The following is a 26,227-nucleotide window of genomic DNA, read 5'->3' as shown; positions in this document are numbered from 1 at the left end:
GATGAGTTGCTTGAACCAGTTAACACCAAATCAAGGAACGCTGGCTCCCTAGCTCTTACTGGGTTCCAAGCAGACGAGTAGAGAAGGTACCATAAGAAGTTTATTCCACGGTCACTAGCTCCTCAAGGTCCTCTAGAGATGGTCTCAGGAAGAGCACTCCAAGTCTCAACAAGGTTAGGGAAGGAAGGCTGACCAGGACACTAGTTTCCGTTTTGAATAATCAAAGAAACCTTTGCCAATCTCTCCAAACCAGCATTGTATCTAATAGTGTCTCCATAAGTGTTGATAGGAACACCATGAGGGTGTTAGTTGTCTAACCAAAGGAGGAGCCATTATCAATCCTGGTTATGATGGAGGACACCAAGTGTTCGTACTTCAGAATTTTCCTCCAAGACCAAGAGGAATCTTGGGCACAAGTGATTGTTCAGTTGTAGCCCTTTGAGAGGTAACAGGTGGAAATCCAGTCCACCCAGATGCACTTAACTCTATCAGCCACTCGCCAAGCAAGCTTGACATTTCCTGCCAAATTAACTTAACCCTTCTCACACCATGCTGGCACCTATAACCTCTCAATTATGTTTCTCTTGTTATTGGGTTGTTGATATTCCTTTTTAAACAAATTTCTTGCTTGATTGTTGTTTGGTGGGTAGTTTTGAGTTTACCCAGTTTACAACAACATCAGGTTGTTGACTACATAATAGCCTTATCCCATCTAAATTGGGATGGCTGGATTTACTCAGTCTAATTATATTATTCTTTTTTTGTACTGCATTATACTAAAAAAGTAGGATATAGTTCTTATACTTTGATTTTATCTACAAAATGTATGCTGGTTGACTTTGAAGGAATTACATTCTTTTTTCCCTTCGTATCATCCCTTACTCATCCATGTTTGTTTGCAGTGTTTTGGTTTACAGTGACAGCGAGTCTACTGAAGATTATTACGCTATTATCAGGCCAACCCACTCTGATGAATGGTGTGTGTCATATCCTTGAAATGGTGGTATTTGTAAGCGTTGAACTGTTTTGAAATTTAACAGTATTGCTAGGACGCAAACACAGGATTTCATAATTTACCGCTGCCTGTTAATTAAATTGTAATTGTTTTCCAAGATTAGGAGACTTCTATGAAAGAATTTTATTTGATTGTGGGTGATACTAAACCTATCTGTATTCTGCCAAGTTTAGGGCAATTGTATGAAAAAAACTCATTTGTCATGTGTGGATTGATCGGTTTGGAACAATCTAATCCAAAGAATCAACCAATCCGAGGAGTTGGGTGGTCTATGGTTTAAATTATATAGGATTAGTCTGGCCATATACCGTTTCAGACGGGACAAGCCTGTAATGATCTTCAAAACCATAGCTTTGATATATATAGTGTACAAGGTGTGAAAAGCCTTTCCATCATTCATTCAGCTCATGTAAACTCATAAGCTGGGTCACTAGTTATTGAACTTTAAGTTTGTTACGCTGTCGTATTGGTGGTTTTTTTTGGTATTGGCTTTTCACCTTTGCACTGCTTGATGGGCTTTTCTGTGTGGGTTGAAGCATCAACTTGTGCACTTTAATTCATGTCTCTGTGACATATTAATGCTTGTCTGTTTCGTGATTCTGTATTATAGTTTATGATATAAACTCTTCAAGATTTCTGTTAAGCTATTTTTGTATGGTCCAACAGTGATTTGATTATATCAATCAGTAATTTTCAATAGTGACTTTTAAGTTGTTATACTCAGGTTCAAGTTTTATGATAACTGGGTAACAAAAATAGATGTGGAGAGGGCCTTGGATGAGCAGTTTGGTGGCAGCAAGGTAATGGTGAAATTCTTGCAACTGTTGTTTTCAAGTGCACTTTCTTTAAGGAACCTTTGGCTGGCATTCCATTTTAACATGTGCTCATTTTTTCACCTTTTTTTTCCAAACGATTGCTGCAGACTAATCCTTGCTTCAACAACACTCCGTTGGAATTGTCGAATAGCTCCTATGCCTGTATGCTTGTGTATATACGTAAAAGTGACAAGGAGAAAATAATTTGTAATGTGGATGAGAAGGACATAGCTGCGCACTATAGGGTAAGATACTTCTTGTATGAATAATTGATTTGAATTCTTCACTTCCTACCTTTTTTTCGGAGAGGGGGGTTTGTTCGGGTGGGGTGGGGGAAATTTGTCTGTGCACTTCTAACCTTGTATTTCAGGTAAGGTTGAAGAAAGAGCTTAAAGAACGGGAAGAAAAGGGACGCAAGAGTAGGGAAAAAAAAGAGGGGCACCTTTATACAGTCATAAAGGTTAATATATTCAACCTGGATTTTATACCCAAAGTTAGAATTGGTGAACTGCTTTCTTTTCTTACTGAAGTAGTTGTTTTGTATCATTAGGTTGCACAAAATGCTGATCTGATTAAGCAGATTGGGAGAGAGATTTATTTTGGTCTTGTCGATTATGCTAAAGTTCAGAGCTTCCATATTCAAAACCAATTGCCTTTTTTCCGTTTCAAGGTACAGTTCAGTACTTTTTTGCTTTGCATTTCAAGAAGTTTGGCAGCTAGGGACAAGGATTTGTTGAGATGAGTTGATATACTGGTTGTTGTTGAAATAATTTTTGGGATTAATTATCTATTGCCACATAGAGTGGTTCATGACGTGCCCAGTTGGCATATTATTTGTGAGAGTTGATGGAAATAGAGGCAGAGTTCCTGTGAAATCTGTATTTTTTCTTTCCTCACGGCGTAGGGGGGTGTGGATGAGCAAATATGTTCTCTTGCATTGCAAAATTCAATACTATATGCATTAAGTATCGCATGTTTTCTTTATCTTGTCGTCATTGAAGGGATTTTTTACATTTTTCGTGGTCTTTCAATCTTGGTGTTGTAGTGTTGGCCTATTCAGCAACTGTTGCTTATGTTGGAATTTTGCTGTGATGTGGAATTTATTCTTTTTAGAACATAGCTGTTAAGACGTCTAGGCTATTGTTGGTGTTGGAGGGAAAAATCAAGTCGACATTATCAATTCATTGCCTAGGTGACCAAGGTGCACTTACAGCAAAGAATGTTCGGACGCCTAGGCATCCGCTTGACAACTTTCTTTTAGAACTCCTCATGCTTGCTTAAGCCATAGAAAGTATTTGGTATCAAAATTTAACATGGCTGTTAAGACGACTAGGCTATCCTGGTGTTTGATCGTTAGGATCATTCGGACCCCAAAAAGGAGCTTTTATAGGTACTTAGCCTGACTTGTTGCTTGTAAAAAGGGTTAAAATGGCAAAAAGAATAGATTTTGGTTAGTGGTCCGTGGAGGGAAAGACGATGTTGGGATACAATAAGATGATATAATATTATCTAATGGCAATTTACTTCCTGGATTTTAATTCATGTCATGGGTGGTGGCACTTACCTTACCCTTTCTCTGTTGCTGTCTAAGAAGCTATTTGGCATCTCTGATTATCATCGTGCTAATCCTTTATTGAAAATAATTCCCCTGTTCCAAAATTATTGTGAGGAAGTTTTCCCTTAGATAATGATATATAGTTGTTTATCGAGCTGAGTTAATATTGCTGAATGCTTCCCTAATTTCTTCTTGAAATGCTGATGTACTTTTTGTTGATATTCAGAATTGCAATTTTACTTTTAGCTTGAAGGAATATGTATTCTGTAAATACCTCAAGGTGGTTTACATTTTTGAACTACCAAGAGAGAGTTCTTCAGGTGGAATTTTTTCCCCTAAAATCCATGAGGGTGGATGATGGGGATATCATGCCGCACCACTACCGGAGGCCCTTTGTGCACCACTACCAGAGGCGCAGGAGACTACCACGGAGCCAGTTACTATGGTTCGATGATGCTTTTAGAGGCTACAGGCTAGTGCGGGGTTGTTTAGACTTCTAGGGTTATTTTGGTCTTTTTATCTTAGTACTTATGTTAAATAAGTGAAGGGTGTTTTAGTATTTTTTTATTTCTGCAGTTTTTTGTTTCAGCCTTATAACTTATGTGAGGGTACTTTAGGTATTTTGGTTGTTTATTTGGGTTTTAATTAGATTAGGGGTATTTCTGGTATTTACATATGTAGTCTTTATTTAAGTTGTATGGAGACTTTGTTTGCAAGTGACGAATGAAGAAAGAAAAGATTTGAAAGCAGTTGCTTCGTGGACAGGCTGTTTCCCTACTTGAACCCACGACCTACCTTACTGTTGCTCCGAGGTCTACTCTCTTAAATTGAAGTAGAAATCCAACCATAGAGAGCCTTTATGATGTGTGGTTTGTTTCATACTTACCAAGAACTTGCGATAATCAAGGTCTTATTTTTCCACAGGAAGAGGTTGCTGAAGTGTGTAAAATTCCAGTGCCATGCCAGCGGTTTTGGCTGTGGGCCATGGGTCAAGATGGTACTTATCGTACAAGAAGGCCTTTGACTTGTCAGGAAGAGCAACAATCTGTAAGTACAACTTTATATCTTATTTGTTTTGTTAGTTTCAACCACTTATATTCAAAAGTTATCAAGAATGTAGCTTTAGATGTATTGCTTTATCTCTTGCTGTTTTTTTGCTTCTAAACAAGATCTAGTTATCCAGTCGCCTATTTTTTATTAGTTATCATGAATCTAGCCATAGATGCATTGCTTTACTTCTTGGTGCTCTCTATTAATGAAACAAAGGTGTGTGAGCTATTCCTCCTAATGTAGGAGTAGCGCAATTGAGAACCACTCTACAGTAGGATCGATGATAGGCTAACAATAGATTCCAGCAACAATGGTCTTTAGTTGGATACAAATCAGTAGTATTGATAGAAAATAAAAGGTAGAAGAAGATGGATAGATAGAAGAGAAGATAGAAGGGGATAGGGGTTGGGCTTTCTCAGCCCTGGGTCTCTCACCCACAGCTATCTCAGCTGTTGAAGAAGCAACATTCTCCCATAGTCGAGTGCAAGGATTGCCTCAAAATTTTCATTCATTAATTCAATATCAAACTTTTACAATAGCTGCCTATTTATTGACTCAGACCAACATACAAAATTAGAAACTAAAAAATATAGCAACTAATTGGGATAGCAACCAAGTGAAATCATAGTTATCAAGGCGTCGCCTAGCCATGGTGTCCAAGCGGAAATCTAGGGGTAAGAAATGGTATGTAAGAAAGGCGACCGCCTTGGTGAGGCGTCTCCTAGGCGACCAAGGCGACGCCTTAGGACGCCTTGTGAGCAAGGCGGTCGCTTTTTGGTGATTTTGTCTATATATATTTTTTAAACTTTTTTTATGTACTTTTTGGTTCCATGCTGTGAGAAGCATGGAATCATATGTTAAACTTTAAAAAAAACAAAACCTAAACCTAAATACCAGTGCCAAACTCGATTCCCCTAATCACCTTCGCGGGACATACCAAAATCAAAAAGAAAAAAACGAAAGAGAAAAGAAGCAGCGCAGCGGCGACTTGCAGCGACTCCGACAGAGCTCAGCTGAGACCTCAGTCCTTCAAGGCGTCGACTCCTCTGGTCCTCCCTCTCAATCCCCATCCTCCACCGGTGTCCGTCGAGGCGGCAACTTGCAGCGACCATAATTGTCATGGCGTCGCCATGGCGTCCTGGTGGTGGAGAATACTGCATGGCGACCTACGCCATGGCGTCCCTCTTCGATTTGATCTTCCTGTCTCTCTTTCCCTCTTCGATTTCTTCTTCCTGTCTTCGATTTCTTCTTCCCTCTTCGATTCCTTCTTTCCCTCTTCGATTTCTTTCGATTTCTTCTTCGATTTCTTCTTCCTGTCTTCTTTCCCTCTTTTATTTCTTCTTCCCTCTTCGATTTCTTTCGATTTCTTCTTTCCCTCTTCGATTTCTTCTTCGATTTCTTCTTTCCCTCTTCTAATAAAACATGGTCGACATGATCGCCATAGCAACGCCATGGCGGGCGACATGTCGATATATCGACATGACACCCCTCCACCGACTTGGATTGCCATGACGACGTGACAACTATGGCAGCGACTCTGTCAGAGCTCAGACCTCAGTCCTTCGACTCCTTCTCAAGTTCTCGGTCCTCCCTCTCAGTCTCTTGGCTGCATTTGGATGGACTTAGGACAGAGGTCTTTTTGTTTCATTTTATCTTTCCCTCTTTTCCATGGAGGTGTTTAAGGTGTTTGTAGATATGCCCTACTCTTAGCCGACATGTCATGATTATGCTATTTTGCAATTCCTTGATTATGTACTTCAATTCTTTCATATTTATTTAGGATAAAAGTAGAATTATATAAAAATTAATATGTTATTTATGCCTAATAAAATGGTTATATAAAAAAAAGAACACTAGAACGCCTTGTTCGACAAGGCGACGCCTTGAGGCCGCCCTATCGCCAAGGCGCTTAGGAAGGCCCTCAAATGCCATGGTCGCCTTGCCGCCTTGATAACTATGAGTGAAATTAGAAATTGAATAGAAATCGAAACTTCGAAAGGCCTATAACTCAGCATTCTAAACATGCAAGGACAACCAAATTAGAAACTTAAGGAACTAGAAACTTAAGCCTACTTTCTATATGTGTTAGGATAGAAGCTTTCTCCATTTGATGGACCCACAAGATCTTTTAAAAAGCATCCCCCATAAGGCAATGATGGGCTGTGACACTGTTCACATAAACAGTTCCATGAACTGTGGTTTGGTCTTTGTTCTTCATATTTTGATCTACATTACCTCCATTTTACATTTAAATTGATATTACATTGTAATTGTCATCCTGATTTTTGTTGATGGTTATCTGTGCCCGTCAGTTGGAATATGTAAGATTATATTTTCTAGGGTAAATTACATGACACCCCCTCTTATTTGAAAATACACACCTGCCCCCCCTCTATTAGGGGACTATATTACAACTTAGTCCTCACCGTTAGTTTTATGCGGTTAAATTATGAAGTCAGCAAGTTAAATATTTTAAAATCCCTATACTACCCTTGATCATGTGTAGAATTACTTTTTTACCCTTGGATCTAAAAACCCCAAAATCAATCCTCTTCCTCTCACCACTCTCTTACTCACATGACCTGCAACTCAATGTCCGCCAGTTCAGTCGAGCAGAAGAGTTGCCGGAGAGAAGAAAGAGAAGAAATACAAAGAAAGGAGGGAATTGCAGGGTATGAGAGGAGATCAAGAAAGGAGAAGAGTAAAAAAAAAAAAAAAAAAACCCTAGTTCTTACTCAACTAAATCTTCTGTTTTTTCAAGGTAGAACAAAGAAGGAACCAGCAGAGACCTATATTGGTTTCGAGTGATAGATCTTACTCAACTAGATCTGAGTATGGTTTCGATTCTCACAATGGGAGAAGCATTAGAGGCCAAGGTTCTAGGGTTTGAATCGCCTAAGGGTAGGCTGCCTTGACCCAAATTCCGGGGCCAACCGATTGAGAATAATGGTTCAGCAAAGTTTTCTATTAAATTTGATAGTACTGCCCAGAACAGAGCATCAATGGCATACACACAAAGGAGGAGGAATGGTAAGAGAAGAGAATGAAGAAATAGAGCCAGAGAGCACCCAATTAAAGCATAAATCAACTTCTTCATTCAATTCCCCTAAAAATCCATATCCCAATCGCATGTAATGGTGGGTGGCGGTGTGGCTGCGGCAATGGTGGTTGTAGCGGTGGTGGTGATTTGGGGTATAATTGGAAATATCAAAATTGGTATCTAAAGTGCATTTTCTACAAATGTTGGGTACCTCAATTGTCATTTTTATCTTATTTTGGTTGAGGTTAAAATTGTCTTTTCAATTTTTGGATTGTTTTAAGTTAACACTGTTACTCTAGAGGGGGACAGGTGTGTATTTTCAAACAAGAGGGGGTGAGTTGAGTACGGGCAGATTTTCAGGGGGTGTCATGTAATTTACCCTATGTAATCCAAGCCCAGGCCCAGGCCCACTGGGGGTCAGACTTTAAGTTGTTTAAGCCATAGTTCAGGCCCAGGACCACTTGGAACAGATTGTACTTTTTGCTTTTTGGCACTTTCCCCTAGGCTGATGGACTGTGTGCCCAATCAACAGTCGAGTTAGGCCTTTTCTTTTACTATTTTGTTTCTATTTAAAGGTGTAATAGGCCATTCCACCAGATATGTTGAATGGGAATAATGAAAAAAATGAGTTTATGAGCTTGTGCTTATGCACAGATCCTCTTCTTCTCCTTCGCGGTTTCTTCTTCCCCCCCCCCCCTTGCTATTCTGAAATTCTGATTTCTTTCTAAGCCCTCCTATTTCTTCTTAAGATTTATTCTCTGCCCCCCCCCCCCCTCTGCAATACTGATTTCTTTCTGTCTTCTCCTCTCTCCTGTTCTGTCTTACATTATCTAGTTTAAGAGCCGAAGCCTGGCCGAAGGATCCCATCTTCTTCCTCCCCTTGTGATCTCTCTTCCCCACTATGTTTATCTCCCTGTCTTCTTCATCTCCCTCCACTTGATTTTTGCTGCTGCTGATGCTGCTACTGTGAGACTGTAACAATACTCTGCAATAGTACCTTTTGAAGACTTGTTTCAGCTCCTAATGCTCACATAAGCCTGCTTCTGTTCACACCACCAATTGGAGAGTTGTTGCACACCTGCGGCTTGCGTAGATTCTGCTGCAACTTCAAGGCTCCGGAACTCATCAACCGCTGAGGCTATTGAGGTTCGATTTGAAGCATCTATGGAGTATATCACTCCGAACAGCACTGGTTCAGTAACTTAATATTGGGACTGTTACCTATTTTCTGTTGATGGAACACAGTGGTATAATCGACTGTTTTTCACTTGTTTTGACCGTATCCGTGATTTAGTCCTTCAATTGACCCTGCTTGACTTCACTTAGCATCCAATGTTACCCCTCCCTTCTAACCAAGGTTCAAAAACTCGGGTCTTGGTGCCAACTCGGACCCTTGAAAAACCGAGTCGAGTCGAGATCTCGCCGAGTTGGTGCACTTTTTTTTTTTCTGGACCCGAAGCCTCATCTCAGTGGGTTTTAGACCTAGTTTGGGTCTGAAACTCTTGGTATTCAGCCTATTTTAGGCCATTTAAATACAGATTTTGCAAAAACAAAGTCCAAATAGGAGTTTCACTTAGTGGGAAAGCAGGACAAACACTTATGCTAGAAACCAGGATAGACACAGGACAAACACACTTATTTATGCCTAATATCATTTAAGTTTGACCGGTACATAACTCCTTCAATATAAATCAGATTTAAGCAATCTTGGATTTGCTGGAAAGCTTTGTTTTGAAAGCTTTCCAACAAGCCCAAGATAAAAGAAAGCTTTCCAACAAGCCCAAGATTGCTAAAATCTGATTTATATTGAAGGAGTTATGTACCGGTCAAACTTAATTCAGTGTGCACGAATGCTGTCAAAATCGTTCTGAATGAAAATAGTTTTTTTGACATTAAAACAAATGAATATTTTACCGCACTTTTGGTTTTTAGCAATGTTTTACCATAATAAGATTTATGGAATTTTTAGATTTGAGAAAAATCCCAGCATTAGAAAGTTGAAAATTGCACCTACCGCCGAAAATCCAGTTTTTGTTCTTGAACTTGGGGGTTGCCTTTTTTTGCCTTTTGGAATTTGATTTTTTAACTATTTTTATTCGATTCAAATAGGGGGGTATTTGCTTATTTATGAATAATGTCTTAAGTAAATGAAATACAAATACCAAAGCATAAAGATATTAGGCATAAATAAGTGTCTGTCTTAGTTCCTGGCCTAAATAAGTGTCTGTATATCAAGGTTTGCATACATAGGTGTCTGTATACCAAGATTTTCCACCTATATCTCGAAATCTCCCACTCATATATAGGAGTTTGGGTTGAGATCTCGGTCGAGATATTGGACTTTTGTGACTCGACCCCTATCTCGTCTCGGATTTTCAAAATACCGAGAAACTCGGCGAGATCTCGGGAGTTCTCGAACTATGCTTCTAACGTCTTAGTTGGGATTGCCCAATGGAAAAGGTGTCATATTCCTTGTTGATAATGAACAGAGTAGCAATTTCGTCTCGCAACCCGTAGTAGAGATGTTGTTGAAGACCGGCAAGGTATGTTATGACGAGCTTGTTGATCAATACTTCGTCGAATTTGCTCATACCACATTTTGATGGGGCTTGGTGTCGGATATTTCCATCTTCAAGGCGCATCATTAAAGTGGGCCGTGATTGGGTGAATGAGCGTTGTGGCAACATTGACCTTCTCAACAACGCTTGTATTCTAACGCCATTACATTTGACCAAGGGTCATATTTTGAGAGGATTAAAGCCAAAGGTAACCACACTGCAGTTGCATGAAGAACCAATTCCCCCACAGGTTGTCGAAGGGCACGCGGATGACCTCGTGATCGAGAATCAACTAAACGATCTGATCAGGATTGCAGCCGTGGAACGGATCAATGGACCGATTACAGTGACAAAACCCCGTGGTCATATTCCAATCAAAGTCATATCATTTGTTGACGACCATCGGGAGATCGTAAAGGTTGATTGTGAAAAGTGTGGGATCATCACCCCATCTAAGCTTTTGATCGTGGATGCTAATCAAGTGGTGTTGATCCTTTCCTTTTTTAAAACTCGTGGTCGAGTTTTTCTTAACCACGGGAGAGTTGTTGCAGGACAAACCCGGTTTTATCCGTCGATCCATGGGTTGGGACCCGAACCAGACCCGGACCCATTTTAATTTAGGCAATTATTTAACTAGGCCAATTTCTGTTGCACTTTTTTGTTCAGTTTACGGTTCTTATGTATTTTTGGTTTGGTTCAGTATTTGGTTCGGTTTTTTTTTAGTCTTATGTAATCCAAGCCCAGGCTTAGGCCCAGGCCCACTTGGGGTCAATCTTTATGTTGTTTAAGCCATAGTCCGAGCCCAGGCCCACTTGGGGTCAGTCTTTAAGTTGTTTAAGCCATAGTCCAGGCCCAGGCCCCCTTGTAACAAATTGTACTTTTTGCTTTTTGGCACTTTCCCCTAGGCTATTGGACTGTGTGCCCAATCAACAGCCTAGTTAGGCCTTTTCTTTTATTGTTTTGTTTCTATAAAGGTGTAATAGGCCATTCGGCCAGATATGTTGACTGGGAATAATGAAAAAAATGAGTTTATGAGCTTGTGCTTATGCATCCCCTCCCCCCTCCCCCCTCTTCTTCTTCTCCTTCACGGTTTTATTCTTCCCCCCCTTGCTATTCTGAAATTTTTATTTCTGTCTAATCCCCCCCTGCAATACTGATTTCTTTCTATCTTCTCCTCTCTCCTATTCTGTCCTACATTAGTTTACTTTGTGAAAGTGTGATTGTGTGATGTCCTTCCCCTTCCACTGCAACTTTTCCTTCTCCTATCTGGCCCCCCACCAATATCAAAACCACATTAGTTGGGTGGGGATAAGGATGGTGTTAAATATCATTTATCTTTCCAGTCCCCCCCCCCCCCTCGGCAATAAAAGAATCAGTGATATCCCTGCAAAACATTATCATGCTTAAATCATCAGGTACATGGAGGTTAATGCCTGAGTATTCAAAACTGTAGGAAGGTACGTATGTTAAGATATACTTGTCTCTTGGGAATTCAATCCAGCTGTAGTGGAACTCAAGGGTGCTAAATTCTGGACTTTGAACTTGTTTTATTTTAAAAAATCTAAGTCTGAACTCAAATTGTTTGCTTAGGCTTTGCCAGTAGTTTTGATAAATGAACTTTATTGAAGGGTGAAATTATTGTTAGAACCCCAAATTTCTTCACCAAAAATATCTTTGGTACCCCATTAGTTTCCTAATAACTTAAGCGTTTGGTTCTGGTTTAAGCATTTGTGTGAACAAGGTGGTTGGTTCTGTTATGTTATTGCTATCTATCCCATGGAAGAGTTGCTTTTTATAATTTCGCAACCTTCTTTGTAGTTGGGACAGTTAAGGGAGCTTTCAAATGAATTCTATAATGTAGAACTTAAATTATTCTTGGAAGTGGAGCTTGACCAGGTAACTGTTCTTAATTTTTTTAATTTAATGTAATACATTGTCAAGCTTGGTTGTGTCATTTGTTTTTGGACTCAATACTTTTCTCTAATATCATACAGGATTTGCATCCTGTTCCTCTACCGGACAAGACAGAACACGATATTTTGCTGTTCTTCAAGCTATATGACCCAGAGAAAGAAGAGATCCGGTGCTCAGTGTTTCTTTCCCTCTTACTGTATCTTCTCAAGACATTTCTTTTTGGAAAATCAAATAACATTGATTGATTTTATTTTTTTTATTAATTTTGTCAGGTATGTTGGAAGGCTTATTGTTGAGGGTACTGGTATGCCTGTGGATATTCTAACAAAGCTAAATAAAATGGCTGGCTTTGCCTCTAATGTAGAAATTGAACTTTATGAGGTTCATCTCTTGTCCTTTATTTCAATTTTCTTTCTTCCATCTCCAACCAAGTAGGAAAATAAGGCCATCTAATGTCTGTTGCGGAATTGTGTCCGTTTTTTTTTTACTTCCAGTTTTTGTGAACTCCACTTTGGTTATACTATATATTGAAATTTTTTTAGTTATGAGTTTCATGCCCAGTCTTTTTTGCTGACCAGGAAATTAAGTTTGAATATAGTGTCAAGTGTAAACACATTGACAAGAAACTCTCTTTTCAATCTAGCCAGGTATTTATTATGCAGGGGTGATTGTATTGTGTATTTGTTGCTTGCATTTTCTGTGCTGATTGGTATAATATGTTTCATTCCTTTACAGATTAAAGATGGGGCCATTATTTGTTTTCAAATGTTTCCTCCTTTTGACAGTTTTAGACAGTGCCAATATCCTGATGTTCCATCATTTTTGGAATATGTACATAATGTTCAGGTATCCCTTTTCTGAATAAGTGACTCTATATGGACTATCTACAAGCAATCACTTATCATCATTGTTAAGAACAACATTTGGCTGCAAATTATATACTATGGTAATGATATTAGTTGTGTTAATAGTAGGATTGAAAATTGTTACTGTGATTGTAATATTTTATCATAAATTGCATTCTACAGTGAGGTTAGGTTGAATGGTAATAACCGATTTAGTGGTTACTAGTTGATTCAGTGTTATTCGCAAGCCGGTTATGTTTTGATTATGACTTCCTATACTATGCCCTGTAGTGGCCAAATTTGAACTACTGGGTGTTTCTTTGAAAGCATTATAGTGTAGATAAGATAGCATCATTGTGTTGAGAAATAACTAGTGGATTTCATAGTTGTCAAGGCTTTGCCTAGTCGTCCAGGCGGATTTTTTGGGGTCTAGGCAATTGTTGCCTTATTCATAAACAAGCAAATACCCCCTATTTGAATCCAATAAAAATAGTTAAAAAATCAAATTCCAAAATGATAAAAGTCAATCCTCCTGTTTAAGAACAAAAACTGGATTTTCCACAGTAGGTGAAATTTTCAACTTTCTAATGCTAGGGTTTTTCTCAAATCTAAAAATTCCTTTAAATCTTAATATTGCAAAACATTGCTAAAAACTAAAAGAGTGGTAAAATATTAATTTGTTTTGATATAAAAAAAATGTTTTCATTCAGAGCGATTATGATAGCATTCACTCACACCATATAAGGTTTGACCGGAACATAACTCCTTCAATATAAATCAGATTAGAGCAATCTTGGATTTGTTGGAAAGCTGGTTTGGTGCTCTACCTAATTCAAAAAGTCTCATGTAAAAATAATATCATTTGACCATTCGAATTTTTTAGAGAACAAGAACATCTCTTTAAATCGAGAGCAGTTTGATTACTTATAGCTAAGATCACATTTTCTATGAACAGTATAAATCAAATGTGAGACTAGGTATACCAGGACATATGGCCATATCCAAGAACAGTATAAACCAAATGTATATTTTTATTGTTTCAAACAACCAATAACTTGATGTGGCTTAATATTGATTTTTTATGACTTTTTTTTTTTTTGGATGAATATATAATTAAATTACGAAGAAAAGAGGGGGGGGGGAGGAATATACAAGCCCGAGGGCCAACAAAAACCTAAGCTAGCCAAGGACTAGCTAGGGCGCAAAATGGTAGTAAGGAGACCCCAGGAGACAACAATAAGCCTGTTCCTTGGGGTGTCCAACACACTACGCCGGGGGAGGGAGTTGGCTTTAGAAGATATGTCAAAGAAGATGGCCGTCCAAATCTTGTCTAATGAGCGGGAGTTGGATGTCCATCTTTTAAGGTTACGCTCCATCCAAATGTGAGAAATAGCAGCACAAAAAGCAAGCTTGACAACCGTGTCGCAGATCGAGTTGCAGGTTATGTGAGTGGGAGATAGGGGGAGGGGCCTTCTACGAGTAGGCCAGCAATGTCTAAGAACCCCGTTCCAGATGGAAGCAGAGAAGGGACATCTGAAGAATAAATGATCTGTGTCTTCGTGCCCATTCCAACAAAGGAAGCATCTATCGGAGACTTGCATGCGACGGTGAGTGAAGAAAGCCTGGGTTGGGAGGCAGTTTGTAAAGGCTCGCCAAGCAGTAAAGCTCTATCTAGGAATGTGACCTTTGAACCAGACCACTTTTTGCCGAGGACAGGGGGTCCCTCTATGTCTAACCATGTCCCAAGTGGAGTGGGAACTGAAAGCACCAGTGGGGGAGAGGAGCCATAAGAGGGTATCTCCTCTGCCTCTATGTCCAGGAGGGATAGGGGGGAGGGAACTCCATAGATCAGCAAGGGGAGGAGAGGAGGGGGGAGACCATGAGCCATCGGAGATAATAGAAGCCACAAGGGAGAATCTGTCCGAACAGGAAGTAAAGATGACTCGGGGGCTAACAATGGTTGCAAGGACACCTAAGGGGTGCCAGTTGTCAAACCAAAGATAGGTCTGCGACCCATCATCGATCCTGCACGAAATAGCTCCCCTAGCAATATGTCTCACTTGGAGAATTCTACGCCAAATCCAGGAAGAGTCAGGGCCAGAGCTAGCAGTCCAAATAATGTCTCTGCGGAGAGGCCCAGCATACACCTAGGAAGTCCATATACTAGACTTGTTGGTGAGAAGCTTCCACAGTAGCTTTAGGGAACCAGCTAGGTGGACATCTTTGATTCTTCTGAGACCAAGACCTCCTTCAGATTTGGGGAGGCAAATAGAGGACCAGCTTTTGGGGTGAAGGAACCTGGCAGAGTCAACACCTTTCCAGAGGAAGGCACTCGTAATGGACTCGGCAGCCTTGATAGTAGCCTTAGGAAGGCCAAAAAACACTGCTCCAATAGATGTAACAGGACTGGAGAACCGATCTAATGAGCTCGAGGCGATCAACATAGGATAAAAGTTTGACTTTCCAAAGTTGAACTCTCCTGCGGTGAAGGTCAAGGATGGGGTTACAGTGATGGGCTGTAAGTCTGGCTGGGATAAGGTGCCAATGGAAAACCCTGTGATGGAGGATAGGTGATCTTTGGTCATGTCAGGGACCCCAGCAATGAAGATTTGGGATTTGAGCAGGTTAATGCGAAAACCGAATAGACCCTGAAAATGGTTGAGGGAGGACATTATGTGGTTAATGGAGGAGGGATCGGCCTTGGAGAAGATCATAAGGTCGTCAACAAAAGCAAGATGGGTAAGGTTGGTGGGCTTGCATTTGGGGATGGGAGAGATGAGGTGAAGGTCAGTTTTGGACTGAAGGCTGCGAAAGAGGACTTCAAAGGACAGACAAAAAAGAAAGGGGGAGAGAGGGCACCCTTGGCGAATACCGACAGAGGAGGGGAAGTAACCTGTAGGGCTGCCATTGAGGAGGACGGAGAACCGAGGGGAGGAAATGCAGAGGTGGATCCAGTTGACAAAGGAGGGAGGGAAGGACATCTTAAGTAGGACTTGGGTTATGAAGTCCCAACGAATAGAGTCAAAGGCCTTGTGGATATCAATCTTCAAGAGGGCTGAAGGGGAAATGGTTTTGCGGTGGAAGCCTGAACAATTTCCTGGCAGAGGATGATATTGTCCAAGATACTTCGCCCGGAGATGAAAGCAGATTGGTTGGGCTAACAAGGGAGTCAATGACCAGCTGAAGGCAATTTGCTAGGATTTTGGCAATGAACTTGTAGAGAAGGTTGCAAAGGGAGATGGGTCTGAAATCGGTCATAGAGGAGGGACAAGGGGACTTAGGGATGAGGCAGAGGAATGTGTGGTTGATGTTATGAATCTGGTGGGGCCGTGGGGGTTGTAGAAGCTCTTGATTGCACCGATAAGCTCAAGACCAATAATGTCCCAACAAGAGGAGAAAAATCCCATGCTTAAGCCATCAGGGCCAGGGGCTTTACTAGCCTTGTGGGAGTGGACAGTAGCGGTAATTTTAGAGTCGGAAGGGACGGAGCAAAGGGAGTTGAAGAGATTGGAGGGCACGAATTTGTTGATGAGGCCATCCGGGATAAGGGGTTGGGCGGAGGGGGGAGGGCAGAAGATATTAGTGAAGTAGGAGACAACTTCAGATTTGATGGCATCAACAGAAGAGAGAACCGAACCATCAGAGGAGGTGAGGGAGAGAATGGAGTTGGAGTTGGTTCTGGCCTTGAGGGAACGGTGAAAGAAAGCAGAGTTGGAGTCTCCAAGTCCCAGCCATTTCATTCGGGATTTTTGCTTGAGGAAGCTCTCCTCAAGAGAAAGAGAGGAGGCACGATCAAATGCTGTAATGGTCTCCTTCTCCGCGAGAGAGGGATTAAGGGGTCAGCCACGAGACGGGACTGGATGGAGGAAAGGGTGTCACGACAGTAGGAGACACGTGAAGAGATGTTTCCAAAGGTGGAAGTGTTCCAAGATTTGAGGGCAGCTTTGACATTCTTGAGCTTTTTAGAGAAGGCAAGGAGAGGGGAGGAGAAGGACAGAACTGGAATATCCCAAGCAGCCTGGATGAGGGGGAGGAATTCATCATGGGAGGACCACATGTCGAAGAACTTGAAGGGCTTGGGACCAAAGGAGAGATAAGGAAGGACAAAGAGGGAAATGGGGGAGTGGTCGGAGAGGCCAGGGAGGTCAAAGACGGCGTAAGAAGAAGGGAGGGAAGAGAGTCATTGGTCATTTACGAGGACACAGTCAAGTTTACAAGCAACTTTGTCGACGCCAGAGCGCTTATTGGGCCAAGAAAGATCAGCACCCGACCATCTGAGATCGTTAAGATCAGCGTCCTCGAGACAAGAATTAAAGGCATCGACCGCTTGGTGATCAATGGGGGAACCATCTAGCTTTTCGTGACTATAACAGACGACGTTGAAGTCGCCACCCATGCATCAAGGGGCGGAACCAACGGACTGAGAGATGGAATGGATGTCTTCCCAAAGAGGGAGCCGATCCAAAGCCCTATTGAAAGCATAGACCATAGTGAAAAAGAAGAGATGGTTATGAAGGTGTCTGGGGGAGGAGGAGGAGACCAGCAGATGGAATTTGAAGGGATCCCATGAAACCCAGATGCGGCCATTAGGAGAGGGAGTAATTGGAGATGACGGACCAAGAGGGGCTATGGAATGAGCAATGCGAGAGGAGTTGGTCTCAAGGACCTTCGTTTCAAGGAGGCAGCAGAGGGAGGATTTAGAGGATTTGATACGAGAACGAATTTCAGATTGTTTGGTCGGGGCGTTGGGGCCACGAACATTCCAAATGGTCCAAGGAATCATGAGCATGGGGGGGGGAGGGGGCAGCCAGCCAGCAGTGGAACTAACCCGAGAGCTAGGGGGAACACTACAAGGCCTCAAGCGATACTCTCGCTGGGGGGAAAGCAGACCAAAGGAGAAGAGGGGAAGGGATCGGGGTGGACAACGGGTCAAGGGATGGGGAGGATCCAACTGCAGGGTCAGAATCAGGGCTCAAGTGGTTCGGGTCAAGCCTAGAAAGGTTCAGCCCAAGGTGTTTGGTTGAAGTGGGCTTAAGTAGATGGGCTGGGTAAGTGGGTTGGTGGGTCGGACTGGATGGGGTATTTCTATTAGAGGGGGCAAAAGGGGGAATATGGAAGTTGGTTGGGACAAAGTTGGAGATAAGGGCACGTGGGGGGGGAGGAATATGGAAGTTGGTTGGGACTGGATGGGGTATTTCTATTAGAGGTGAAGGTCTTGGTTTGACAGGGGGTGTGGCCAAGATAGGATTGCCTGAAGTGGGAAAAAAACTAGGCGAAGGCAAAAGAGGTGGAGCAGAAGGAGCCTACAAGCTGGTCTCGTCGAGCTCAGAAGGAGCAGACGAGGGTGCCATGTTGCCTTCAACGTCGAGATCGAGGGACAGAAGAGCTGCAAATCTGTTGTGGTCAACCCCTGGGGAAGCGCGAGGTTGGTAGACATCAGGAACCTCGCCTTGGTTGGTAACCACGTCAGCTTCAGGGTTTCTTCTCCGGCGACGGTCCCTGTTCTTATTCCGGCCACGAGAGGGATGCACAGGGTTATCAAGCTTCGGGGCAGGCTTCGACAGGGCTTGGAGCGGGGCTGGAGACATAGCAGCATCCTCTCCAGCCTCAACAGAGTTCGCAACATCTTCTGCATCGTCAGGCATAAATTCTTTTGTTGCTACAACTGGAAGAGAGGTTGCAGCCAAGGTAGACGAAGCACTATGGAGCAGAGAGCTATCATCTTCCTGGGCTAAGGACCTGCTGCAGTGATCCACGGCATCTGCCAGAGGGCCTTCAGCAAAGTTCGAGGGAGTCTTGCGAGGCAGGCACTGCTGCGATGGGTGGCCAATGATCTTACACTCAGAGTAGTATTGTGGTAGCCATTCGTAGGAGATTTTCTGAGAGAAAGTATGGCCATCTTCTTCCTAGATGGTGATGAACTCAGGAGGAGTCGCATCAGCAGAGATTTCGACACAAATACGTGCGTAGGAGAGTCGATCCATCTTCTTAGTTCGTTCGTCAGAGAAGAGAGGTTTGCCGATAGTCGATCCCACTATGCTGAGGCCTGAGGCATACCAGTAGTGGAAAGGGAGTCCAGGCAAGCTGACCCAGTTGGGGATGGATTTGAAGTCGATTTTGCAAATTGAGGATCGCTGTTCCCATTGCCGGAGGAAGATTGGCTTCTTACCTATCAGCCAAGGACCACCCTCTAGAGCTCGGGATCTGTCGGCGTCGTCTGAGAACTTGAAGATGAAGATGCCGTTGGAGAGTAGATAAGTGAAGACAGCTCCAGAAGGGCGCCACTGTTTAAGCAAGGAGGCTTTCACAACATGGAAAGGAGGACGAGCACCAAGGAAATGTCCCACAAGACAGCATTGCCATTTGGTAATTTCATCATCGAGAATGCCCTTAGGACAAAAACCTACCTTGGAGCCTTCGACGATGGAGGGAGGGGTAAAGTAAAGGGTGTGTTTGTCAATGTGGTTGGGGTGGTTGATGGATAAAAGAGAGCTCCAGGAAGGGGGTTTTGTGGTTTTAGCAGTGGGAGAAGCATCGATGGTAGCGTCAGGGGTATTGGAAATTCTGGGTGAAGGGGAATGGTCGAGAGAAGGGGAGGAAGTTACGGTTGGAGAAGCATTAGAGATAGCAGGGAAGGGGGAAGTTGCAGGGCAATTCTGAGAGGGGAAGGCAGCTGTCGGAGCTGCAGGAGGGGGGTGAGTCATCGTCGGAGGGAGAAGTCATCCATCACCAGGTCTATACCAGGGTGTTGGAGTTACACATACACCCTAAAGAGAGAGCGCAAGAGAGAGATTCTTCAATTGGCAGAACTTCTTGTTGATGACTTGATGTGGCTTAATGTTGATTTTTGATGACCTGATGTTGCTTTTGATGATATAAGGTTATCTACTATAGCGTATTAAATAATGTTAGAAAAGATGGGAAATAAAGCAACATTAAGTCATCAAAAAAAGTTAGGCCGTATATACTAAAATCATCCAATAAAAAATATCACTTGGGCGCCTTAGTCGCCTAGGTAACACTTAGGCAGGCGCCTTGTAAGTGCTTAGGCATCCCTTCACCGCCTTGGGTTGCCTTGCCGTCTTGACTACTATGGTGGAATTTGAGTATTCTGATATGTATGTTGCACCTCTTACGTGTTTGGTCATGTCTGTACGAGTACGGGATCAACTGAAATGTCTACAGTATGACAATATTCTTTGCAGTAATTGTGGTATTTTGGTTATTGGTTCCCTCTGGGATGAGAGACAAGCTGCTTTGGCCCTTTGTCTCTAGTTGGCATTTGGATTATTTAGGAAGGAATAGAAGGATGTTTGGCAGATGGAACAGATCCTGTTTGGGTGTTACTTTTTCTTTTCATGAGAACAGCCAGATTTTGTCTCTCCTAGTGTGCTTTCATGGGATTCTCATCAATTACTTCTTGTGCTAAGAAGTATCTGTTGCAACCTCTATGGGTGATCTTGCTCTGATCCAGTTGTTGGGTATCTTCCCCTCCCAATGCTTTCAAACTAAAGTTTGATGGCTGGTCTTTGGCAACTATGGGCCAGCAGCAATCGGAATGATCTTTAGGAACCGAGATGGGAATATTTTACTGTCACTGCAGAGCGGAAGGTGGCTATGATGGTTCAGAGACTTTTATGTGGATTCTATTCTTGACACTTGATGGCAGTTTGCCTTGCTTGTAAATGGCGGAACTGCATATAAAGTGGTCCTTGGAGATGCATGCATCTAATTTATCTGTGGGAATGTTATATTCTTTTGGCAGATGAGTAAGCCAACACCGGTGAACTGTATGGTGTTTGGGAGAGTTTTCCCATTATTGTAATCTCTTCTTGAGAATGGGTGGCTGTTGTCCTTTTTCTTGTTGTTGTACACTTGTACAAATGTTTGTGCAGCTTTCCTTTCACTGCTGCAAAATCTGTTATTTCATTGAGAAAATAAAGTGGCCTGAAAGTATGTTGGTCTTTAGAGAATATCATGTTCTTTTAACTGTTTACTGAACGGTAAAGGATTTTGAAATCCCCAGGAATATTATAGGTGGTAAACCTGGCCTGCTTCAAATTGTTTTATAAGTTCTGCATGATACATTATTCTGGTCTGGGCTTTCTTGTTATTTGTTGTCAGGAATAATTTATGGCATTGATATCATGAAGCTTATTGCTTTCAAGTGTTAGAATAGTCAAAAGTTCACTCTTTAATGACTTTGGTTTTTTCTATCTAATTATGTATCACTTGCTATCTTTTATTACGCCATTCTGAATTTCTAAAGTATTAACTTTACATAATTTGATGATTAAAAGGGTGTTCATTTCCTATCTCTGAGGCATCCAAATGATGATATTTATCTGAAGCTGTAAGTATCAGTGAATATTTCTTTTGTTTTTTACTGTTATTTTTAATTGTTAGAAAACTTGTTTCAGTATGAATTTCTCTCATTCACTCCGTTTTCTCCTTTTTGAAATTGCTAGGTCAAAGCTGAGCACATATGATGATATTGTCCAAAGACTTGCCCCCAAAATTAAGTTGGATGATCCATCCAAAATTAGACTTGCATCCTACAAAAGTTTCTCTGAGCAGCCACATCTCGAACCATTTGACTACCATGCTGGGCAACATTTATCAGACATGCTGGACTGTTTGGAGGAGGTAGTTCATCAACCTGGAAGCTGACTCTCTTTTAAGGTTTTAATGTCCTCTCATTTTTGGTTACCTTTGAAGGGCTCAATTCAATTGGAATTATTTTCTGCAGACTTCTGATATCTTGTATTATGAAGTATTGAAGAAACTGGAACTTGCTTTCCATTCAACCGTAAAGTCTGAGGTGAGTGTACAAATTTCAATGGCCATCTGTGTGGTCATTTCAAGATTTTGTGCTTCACATTACGTTTCTTTCTTTTTGTCTTCAGGTGGTCATTCATAGTATAAGATTTCCCATAGAGAGCACAGTTGCAGATTTACTTGTTGACCTAGGAACTAAGGTGAGTGGTTGTTTCGTCTCTGACATTTTGGTTGTTTACCTTTTCTCTTTAGTAGGGTAAACCTATTTTTGTGACACATTGTGTTGCAGGTTGAGCTGTCTAGTCCCAATGCAAAACTCAGATTACTTGATGTTTCTGATCACAAGATCTCTGCGGTATGTGATTCATTATTCGAATTTTAATTGCTTGTGGCGGATTAACAATCACACAAATTCGGTTTTGGGTTCTATATGTGTTGGGCCTTTGGTCCAAGGGGTTTTACTCGTATTTGACCATTTTAATGTGCCTCAAATATGGGCAGGAGGAAGAAATACAGGATTGGTTGGGGTCGAATTAGTTTTTTTCCTATTTCACTTTTAATTTATTATGTTATCTTATATTTAACTGGGGTAGACCTGATTTTAGCAATACATCTTATCTCTATCTAGAGGCAGTCTTTTAATAAAGTAGGGCATTGTATTTCACTATTTTCTTTTGGATAAAATTATATATAGTCTGTTCTGATGGTATCCTACTTGGGTTAGCACACCACTATAAAAAAAAAAAAATGCAAAAGCATACAGGCATCCCCAATGATATGAAGTAATAGCTTTTTCAGATCTTTGCTGTTGTTTATTTTCTGCGCTTGGTAGACTCCTTGGTGGAAGTCAGGATTCTCTTTACGGTTTTGGAGGATTCCTGCCTTGTTCTCTCAATATTTCTAGTTTCTAATAGCTCTAGTTTCATATTTTGTTCTGTTAGTTCCATATCCTACATTCTATTCCGCGATTTTGGTTGTATTAGTTTCTACCTGGGTTTCTGGTTCAGGTTTTTTTCAACATTATTTGCAGAGGTGACTAAACCTTGTCATATGTTGAGTACTTGAATGTGAATGTCCCTAATCAACAGTTATTAAAAAAAAAATAAGGTTATACCCAGTGCATAAGGCTCCTGCCACTGCGGGGTCTGGGGAGGGTCATAATGTATGCAAACTTACCCCTGCTTTGCAGAGAGGCTGTCTCCCGACTCTAACCCACGACCACTAGATCGCAATGGAGCAACCTTACAGTTGCGCCAAGGCCCACCCTGATCAACAATTATAAATTTGATAAATATGAAAGGAATTGTTGCAGATCTGTTTTATTGAAGCTACCAGCATCTATTAATTCCATCGAGAACTTTTGAGACTAGATCATAATTTTTCTATTGATGTTCATTCTTGTCTGGTGAAATAATTCTTGAATAGCATTCTCGCAGATCTTTCTCCTGGATCAAACTCTAGAGTGCATAAATGATAAGTTGCAGTTGCGAGTTGAGGAGGTAGCTATATTCTTCCCGTATATCATATTGTGAAGCATGGCTTACTCTGCTATGTTGTATTTTTGCATGGTTGTGGTAGGTGCATGGGTATTCCTATTTATTTGTGATATGTTTCTAATCGAGTTAAAACATGCTGAATTTTCAGTCTTGTAGGGTCTGGACTTTGTTAGTTGTTGGAACGGTCCATGCTGGGCTAGAACCCTTTATTATACATGACCTTTTACCTGCTTAAACTGGGAATTTTTTGGGATAATATAACCATATGGAGTCCCAGCTCCCATGGGTATAGGAAAGTTCTAAAACCTAGATTTTTGTCCTGTTGGGTTTGAGTAGAAAATCATTGTCTGAAAATGTTTTAAGGATCTAAGGGAGGATTTCTTTTTTAGTAATGAATTCTGAAACTTTGCTTTGTTGATTTTCTTTTTGTGTGTGTGTGGGGGGGGGGGGGGGAGAACCATTGGGGAAGGATAAATGACTGAGTGGTAAAGTCTGGCTGGAAACTTCTGAAGTGGATAAGGATAGTTTTGTTGAAGAAATTTTCTAATTTATTGATTAAAGTCCCCAGCCCAGAATCCCACATCTCCCCCCCCCCCCCCCACCAAAAAAAAAGGGAGTTTCTCTACTTCCATTTCAAAATTTCGGCCAGATTTGCTCACATGGTTCTTTAAACAAGTTTAAGCATGGACTTTAAAACACTAAATTGATGTTTGTAGTGCAAATTGAAGGAACTATTGATAGGTACTAAGTATTTTTTTTGTTGCTGCAGATTCCTGAAGAGGAGAAACATTGTGGTCCCCAGAATTGCTTGATTCGTGTTTACCACTTCACAAAAGATACCTCCCAAAACCTGGTGGTACAAAATATTAGATTGTCTTTATGCCATCACTCCTGGTGTAGAAAGTCTGCAGAATGATGAAGCTCTTTATGTATAAAATCAATTGTCAAAATGTTATTATATTTAAACCCCTTGTGGTTTCAACATCTCTTGCAGTACTTTGGAGACCCCTTTTTGTTGATCATTCACAAAGCTGAGACTTTAGCCAAAATTAAAGTGCATATACAGAAGAAGGTGCAGGTTCCTGGCGAGGAGTTTGTTAAGGTATCTTTTTTGTTCCTTTTTTTTTACTTGCTTTTTATTTGTGGGAATATGTCTTATGGATGCCAATCCAGATCTTTTGGCTGTATAGGCTATGTTATCTTTCTGCGTGTCCTGTACCCCGTTAGTGATGGGACTAACAGGGGCCATGAAAGAGTAAAATCTTTATGAACAATATTTACGAAAGGTTTGAGGGGAAGTGATTCAATTGAATGGTTTGCAGGATCTTTTTATTAGGCAGAACTTTACGAGTGGATGTTGAGGTTACTAATATGTTGGAACCATTTTCATATCTTCCTCACTCAATAGAAATGTATAAGAAATGAAGATATTCATAAACCATCATAAATGTCTTGTGGGAGGTCTTGCCATGTAGAGGCATCTTCTCTTCCCTACCTCCCCCTCCCCTCCTTTGTGGTAGTTAGGGGGATGAAAGTTGAAAGTGTAGTTATCATTAATGGTTGCACATTAACTGCTAAGACGTGTCCATAAATTTTGAAATGTTTTTCTTCTGAGTACATCTAATAATTTTTTTCCTTTTTTTCGTTCAGTGGAAGTTTGCAGTTTTTTTACTGGGTTGTCCTAAGTATCTTGAAGATTCTGACATTGTATCCAATCATTTTCAGGTTTGTCCATTTTAAACTGTTATTTCTAATTTTGTTTTCTACCTTCGTTCTATTTCTGGTTACTAAGATATGTTTTTTCTTATTCGTTTTCAGACAGAAGATATATGTGGAGATAGGGTGCCGTATCTTGGATTGGAGCACTCTGACAGCACTAGTGGAACCGGAATTACGGAGGTGGATGCAGTAGGCAGCACTAGGGCAACCATAATTTCAGAGGCGAACGCAGTAGCCTCCATGGACATGGAAGGGATGGAGGGACTTCCAAAAAGAAAAGAGGAAATGGGCACACTAAAGAAGAAAAGAACTCGCAGGAGATTTAGGCCCTGGATACCCTGTGGTTGTCAACTGCCATGCTTTAAGTTATAGGTTTCATCGTTGCATCTAGTTTCATCATAAACTACCCCCCAAAAAAAACCCAAGTTTCATTGTATTTTCTACCAATCCTCTCTCTACCAATTTATTTGTTTTCAGCCGGCATGCTAGATTTCCAATCTAGTCAATATTTTCTTATTCGTATCATAATAAATATTTATTTTTCTTGATTTTGTTTTCAAAATGTATGTGAACAATTATGGCATAACCATGCAAGAACTGGATAAACTAGACCGCCCCAGAACCAACCATCAATAGAATTTTGAATCAAGTATCTGAACCTACCCTGAGAATTTATCAGTGCTCAAGCCCAAATCGAACATAACCTTAATATTAATTCCCAACTTGGTGTTGCATAACAAACCATCACAAGGTTTAAAACCCAAAATTGCCTCCGTCGATTCTAATTAGATTCAAAACAGAATCGGCCTAACTTGGCTTGATCCCTAGAAATTGAGACTGGGAAGAGGACATTTGTTGATCTTGAAACAAGAGGTATTTTCATTGATTTTTTGTTATTTTATTTAATAAGGGGGAAATAGCCATAAATGAACATCCAAGTGCATTAATGGAAAATTCAAATGAGGGTTGTAGGAATCGGACGTAATCGGGATCAAGAGCGGCCGATTCCAATTGGAAACTAGTATTCGATCGTGAGTTTTGAAACCTTCAACAGTTCTGATCTTTAGGTCTTAGATGGAAAAAAGATGACAGTTTATAACTTAAACATAAGTTGAAATCCTTTGCAAAAAGAACATACGTATATGGACTTCACTGTTGGCTTGTTAAGAAGCTTGAGTTGCATCTTCCAATCAGGATCGTTAAGAAGCTTGAGTTGCATCTTCCAATCAGGATCGTCGTTTTCTTGTAAACTGGATAGACTTCTAGCTCCTTCCACTCCACTCTTGCCCATCATCAAATATATCATTAAGAGAATAAAAGGGGAAAGGTTTCATATACGTTCGTGTAAACTGTGTATGTGAGAGGGTGGGAGTTTCAAGACATTAATTAATAGGTGGGGATTTATGACTTTTTCAACTCTTTGTGAGAGACCATCTCACATA

At 41.1% G+C, this 26,227-nt stretch overlaps 1 protein-coding gene across 1 annotated transcript in view; it reads left to right on the top strand.

The window, feature by feature from the left end:
- Positions 1-25,157, top strand: part of LOC122650996 (ubiquitin C-terminal hydrolase 12-like) — a 78,244-nt gene extending 53,087 nt beyond the window's left edge. The window contains exons 11-31 of the mRNA XM_043844345.1: positions 903-977; positions 1,740-1,821; positions 1,938-2,075; positions 2,201-2,290; positions 2,381-2,500; positions 4,310-4,432; positions 11,852-11,929; positions 12,028-12,116; positions 12,220-12,328; positions 12,526-12,594; positions 12,683-12,793; positions 21,093-21,145; positions 21,261-21,438; positions 21,542-21,613; positions 21,699-21,770; positions 21,860-21,925; positions 23,007-23,069; positions 23,836-23,931; positions 24,064-24,321; positions 24,717-24,791; positions 24,885-25,157. Of these exons, the coding sequence (XP_043700280.1) occupies positions 903-977; positions 1,740-1,821; positions 1,938-2,075; positions 2,201-2,290; positions 2,381-2,500; positions 4,310-4,432; positions 11,852-11,929; positions 12,028-12,116; positions 12,220-12,328; positions 12,526-12,594; positions 12,683-12,793; positions 21,093-21,145; positions 21,261-21,438; positions 21,542-21,613; positions 21,699-21,770; positions 21,860-21,925; positions 23,007-23,069; positions 23,836-23,931; positions 24,064-24,321; positions 24,717-24,791; positions 24,885-25,157 (2,290 nt within the window). The remainder of the gene's footprint in view (positions 1-902; positions 978-1,739; positions 1,822-1,937; positions 2,076-2,200; positions 2,291-2,380; positions 2,501-4,309; positions 4,433-11,851; positions 11,930-12,027; positions 12,117-12,219; positions 12,329-12,525; positions 12,595-12,682; positions 12,794-21,092; positions 21,146-21,260; positions 21,439-21,541; positions 21,614-21,698; positions 21,771-21,859; positions 21,926-23,006; positions 23,070-23,835; positions 23,932-24,063; positions 24,322-24,716; positions 24,792-24,884) is intronic.
- Positions 25,158-26,227: the final 1,070 nt, after the last annotated feature.

Source organism: Telopea speciosissima, chromosome 2, assembly GCF_018873765.1.
Source record: "Telopea speciosissima isolate NSW1024214 ecotype Mountain lineage chromosome 2, Tspe_v1, whole genome shotgun sequence".
NCBI lineage: Eukaryota > Viridiplantae > Streptophyta > Magnoliopsida > Proteales > Proteaceae > Telopea > Telopea speciosissima.
The sequence above is the reverse complement of the archived record's forward strand: the minus strand, read 5'-3'. Positions and strand labels throughout refer to the sequence as shown.